The following is a 4,526-nucleotide window of genomic DNA, read 5'->3' as shown; positions in this document are numbered from 1 at the left end:
ACTGTTCAGAATTTCAAAAGGTGTTAATTTTTTATTTGTTTCCATAAAATGAAAATGTTCAGTTTCAAAAATATGTTCCCGTTTTCAAAATTTGTTCAAAAATCCTAAAAATATTCATGTTTTTAAAATATTTTCAAAAATACAAAAAAATAACGTTTTATTTTTTTCATGAGTTAGAAATTTCTCAGGAATTCTAAAAAATGTTCCCATTTTCGAAAATTCTTCTGAAAATTCGAAGAATGTTCCTGTTTGCAAAATTTGTTCGTGAATTCAGAAAATTTACACGTTTTCCAATTTTATTCACATAGTCAGAAAAAACTGGGAATTTTATAAAATGTTCCTGTTTTCCAAATTTGTTCAAAAATTTAATATATCTTCATGTTTCGAAATTTGTTCACAAATTAAGAGATGTTTGTCCCAGGCGATCGTTTGTCGCAGAGAGCGGCATATAGGAGGTCTCGACCACCGCCCCTCCTTTCTCCCCCGTCCACGGCATATAGGAGGCAACCGAGCTCCAAAGCAAACCCCGCGCCCAAAATCCCCAAACCCTAACCGCCCCACCACCCGACCCGGCGGAGCAGCAGCTCCCCAGCCGACCGGCGGCAACCGGACCCAGCGACGAAAGCTGCAGGGACGGCAGCGGCGACCTGCGGAATATCGGGGCAGGCGGCACACGGTCGCTGAAAAGCGAGTGCGCGAGCGGCCGAGGAGCAGTGAACGCGGCCCCCAAAGAGACTCGCGACGCACCGGTACAGTTAAGGTACCTATGGCCGAATGCCCGCTTCTCTAAATTGGATCCCATCTCCATTGCTTGCCCAATCTGTCAGACACCGAGCATTTTTGTGAAAATCGAATGCTAAATTCTTCACCAAACAATAGTGATTTTGGATTTTTTTTGTTAACAAGGGAAGCAAGTGTAGGAAAACCTAGCAGTTATAGTGTTTTCAAGTAGCTCCATAAGAAAAGAAAGCTTAATCAAGATGCAACCACTTGTAGAATAAGGGTGGGCCGGGTCACACTGGCCCTCAAGGATTGTTTGACTGAAGCAGACGACCTAAATTTCGTCAGTTGTGTAAAATGCAAATGCCGTGGGCGACACTGTAGCTTCCAAAATAATAAGAGGTGGAGGAAACTGACTGGGGTTCAAATGACTTGTGTTGTGTGTGCTAAAACCTAAAATTGGCAGCTGCTACAGGGGAGTGTTGATGGATGCCAGTTTTATGTTAATTCAATTAATATGTAATTCCATTTGCTGAGAATGTAAAAAAATCTGTTTGTTTGATGTTTGTTAGGGAATTGGAATACAGCCATGGATATCACTCAGATTCTCCTAGCCGCGCAATCTCCGGACGGTAACCTTCGGTCGGTAGCAGAAGGCAGCCTTAAGCTGTTCCAGGAGCAGAATCTTCCCAGGTTCCTGCTCTCCTTATCAGTGGAGCTCTCGAATGACGAAAGGCCGCCAGAATCTAGAAGACTTGCTGGCATCATCCTTAAGAATTTGTTGGATGCCAAGGATTGTTCAAGGAAGGAGCTACTTGCTCAGCAATGGGTCAGCCTGGACTTGTCGATCAAATCAAGAATTAAGGAATCGTTGCTGCTAACACTAGGATCTTCGGTGCCTGATGCAAGGCAGGCCTCATCACAGGTTATTGCAAAGGTTGCCTCCATTGAGATGCCCCGTCGTGAATGGCAAGACCTCATTGCCAAGTTATTGGGAAATATGACACAGCAGGGTGCATCTGCGCCACTGAAGCAAGCAACTCTAGAGGCGCTGGGGTATGTCTGCGAGGAGATTTCTCCTGAGCACTTGGAGCAGGATCAAGTCAATGCTGTTCTGACTGCTGTGGTCCAGGGAATGAACCAGACAGAGCTAAGTGTTGAAGTCCGTCTTTCAGCAGTTAAAGCTCTATATAACGCTCTTTATTTTGCTGATAGCAACTTTGCAAATGAGATGGAGAGGAACTATATATTGAAGGTAATATGTGAGACTGCTGTATCTAATGAAGTGGAGATCAGACAGGCAGCTTTTGAATGCCTTGTTGCAATTGCATCCATATATTATATGCACTTGGAACCTTATATGCAAACTGTATTTAACCTGACGTCTAACACTGTCAAAGGAGATGAGGAATCAGTTGCACTTCAAGCTATTGAATTCTGGAGCACAATTTGTGATGAAGAGATTCAACTCCAAGAAGAATATGAGGGATATGACGATGCCAACTCTAGTGCAAATTTTCGCTTTATAGAAAAGGCACTCTCTTCACTTGTTCCAATGCTGCTCGAAACTCTGTTGAAGCAAGAGGAAGATGAAGAGCAAGATGACAATGTGTGGAACATTTCCATGAGTGGTGGGACGTGCCTTGGACTCATCGCTAAAGCCGTCGGTGACGCGATTGTCCCTCTTGTCATGCCATTTGTTGAGGCTAACATCACAAATCCAGATTGGCATTGTCGTGAGGCAGCTACTTTTGCATTTGGTTCTATCCTTGATGGTCCTTCTCTTCCGAAACTTGCTCCACTGGTACATGCTGGACTTAATTTCCTGCTCAATGCAATGAAAGATCCCAACAGCCAGGTAAAAGGCACCACTGCATGGACTCTTGGGCGTGTGTTTGAATTTTTGCATTCTCCAACCAGTGGGAATCCGATTGTAACAAGTGGAAACCTTACGCGTATCATGACAGTATTGCTGGAGAGTAGTAAGGATGTTCCAAATGTGGCTGAGAAAGTCTGTGGAGCTATATATTTTCTTGCTCAAGGTTATGAAAATACAGTAGATTCAGTCTCTTCTGTGCTTACACCTTATCTTCCTAGTGTCATCACCGCTCTCCTTTCTGCTTCAGACTGTGCTGACACGGCCCATTTTAGGCTTCGTTCATCTGCTTATGAAGCGTTGAATGAGATTGTGAGAGTCACCAACATAGATGAAACTTCAAGCATTATAGGCCAGTTATTGCAGGAGGTCATGAGAAGATTGAACTTGACATTTGATCTTGAAATATTTTCATCAGGCGACAAGGAGAACCAGAGTGACCTGCAGGCTTTGCTGTGTGGTGTACTGCAGGTCATCGTCCCGAAACTGAGCAACTCAGATGCGGAGTCCATTATCACCCAGAATGCTGATCAGTTGATGTTTCTATTTCTCCGTGTTTTTGCTTGCCACAGTTCTACTGTACATGAAGAAGCAATGCTTGCCATTGGTGTTCTGGCTGATGCCATTGGTCCAGATTTTGTTAAATATATGCCGGAGTTTTTCAAGTACCTTGAAGCAGGCTTGCACAATCATGAAGAATACCAAGTATGCTCCATTTCTGTTGGAGTGGTGGGTGACATTTGCCGTACCCTAGAAGATAAAGTGTTGCCATTCTGTGATGGAATTATGACTGTTCTCCTCAAGGATCTTTCAAATCCAACGCTCAACCGGTCTGTCAAACCTCCCATTTTCTCATGCTTTGGAGACATTGCTCTTGCCATTGGCGGGAATTTTGAGAAATACCTGCCATATGCCATACCAATGCTTCAAGGAGCTGCTGAGCTTGTTGCTGTTTTGGATCAAAGTGATGATGATATGGTTCACTATGGTAATCAGCTCAGAAGGGGAATATTTGAGGCTTACTCTGGCATATTACAGGGTATAAAAGGCCCAAAAGCTCAGCTGATGGTACCTTGTGCAACCCACCTATTGCAGTTCACGGAAGCTGTCTACAAGGATGGGAGCAGGTGCACATCATTTTCGTTGCCATTTTCTTGTTATAATATGAGTGTTTGTTCCTGTTTCTTACCAGTATATGCATATGTCTGCTTTCAGGGATGAGAGTGTGACAAAGGCTGCAGTGGCAGTCCTTGGTGATCTTGCGGATACACTTGGCCCGGTATCAAAAGATTTGTTCAGGAGCCACCTCTTCCATGTCGAGTTCTTCAGGGAGTGCCTTGATTCAGACGAAGAAGTCAGGGAGACTGCATCGTGGGCGCAGGGAATGATAAACCAAGCAGTGGTCGCGTGACATGAGAAATCATTTTCTACCGTTGGTTGTGGTGGAGGTTTCTTCTTGTGGATCTGTAAAGTCCATTTGCCACAGATGAATGGAAGAACTCCAATATGTTGTAGTGTTAGCAGTAGGGGATCCTTGCCATGTGTTCCTTTTGTGATGTGTTCGACTTGAACTGCTAAATTTATTAACATGTTCTGACTTGTTGCTTATCCATGCGATGCTGCCTATGTTACTGAGTACTTGTCTTTTTTTTTTGTCAAATCGTTTCATGTTAGTACCTGATTAATCCTTTTTGTTGATATATGTTATATTGCAAAGTACAGTGTTATTTTCAATATGGTTTCATGCTACCTGATTAATCCTTGTTGTTGCTATATACGACCTGCCGCATTATTGGCATGAATTATGCCCATGTTGTCATGTCTGAATTCTTTCGATGGAGTTTATTTTGAACATATCATTTAGTAACAACACTGTGCTGGAGAAACATCTTTGCAGAGGGCTTTACTCAGGTGACTGGTTATATGGCGT

General features: G+C 43.3%; 1 protein-coding gene across 1 annotated transcript; it reads left to right on the top strand.

The window, feature by feature from the left end:
- Nucleotides 1-500: 500 nt before the first annotated feature.
- On the top strand, nucleotides 501-4,204 carry LOC123408642 (importin subunit beta-1-like). Its single transcript, XM_045101730.1, has 3 exons — nucleotides 501-760; nucleotides 1,293-3,723; nucleotides 3,812-4,204. The coding sequence occupies exons 2-3, from the start codon at nucleotides 1,310-1,312 to the stop codon at nucleotides 4,005-4,007; spliced, it is 2,610 nt and encodes an 869-aa protein (XP_044957665.1). The 5' UTR covers nucleotides 501-760; nucleotides 1,293-1,309; the 3' UTR covers nucleotides 4,008-4,204.
- Nucleotides 4,205-4,526: the final 322 nt, after the last annotated feature.

This window comes from Hordeum vulgare, chromosome 1H, assembly GCF_904849725.1.
Source record: "Hordeum vulgare subsp. vulgare chromosome 1H, MorexV3_pseudomolecules_assembly, whole genome shotgun sequence".
Classification (NCBI taxonomy): Eukaryota; Viridiplantae; Streptophyta; class Magnoliopsida; order Poales; family Poaceae; genus Hordeum; species Hordeum vulgare.
Note: the sequence above shows the minus strand (reverse complement) of the source record. Positions and strands in the feature narration are given on the sequence as shown.

Coding starts and splice junctions, on each gene's coding strand:
- LOC123408642 (XM_045101730.1), top strand. CDS start 1,310: ATGGATATCACTCAGATTCTCCTAGCCGCGCAATCTCCGGACGGTAAC. Junction 3,724..3,811: donor GTCTACAAGGATGGGAGCAG/GTGCACATCATT, acceptor GTCTGCTTTCAG/GGATGAGAGTGTGACAAAGG.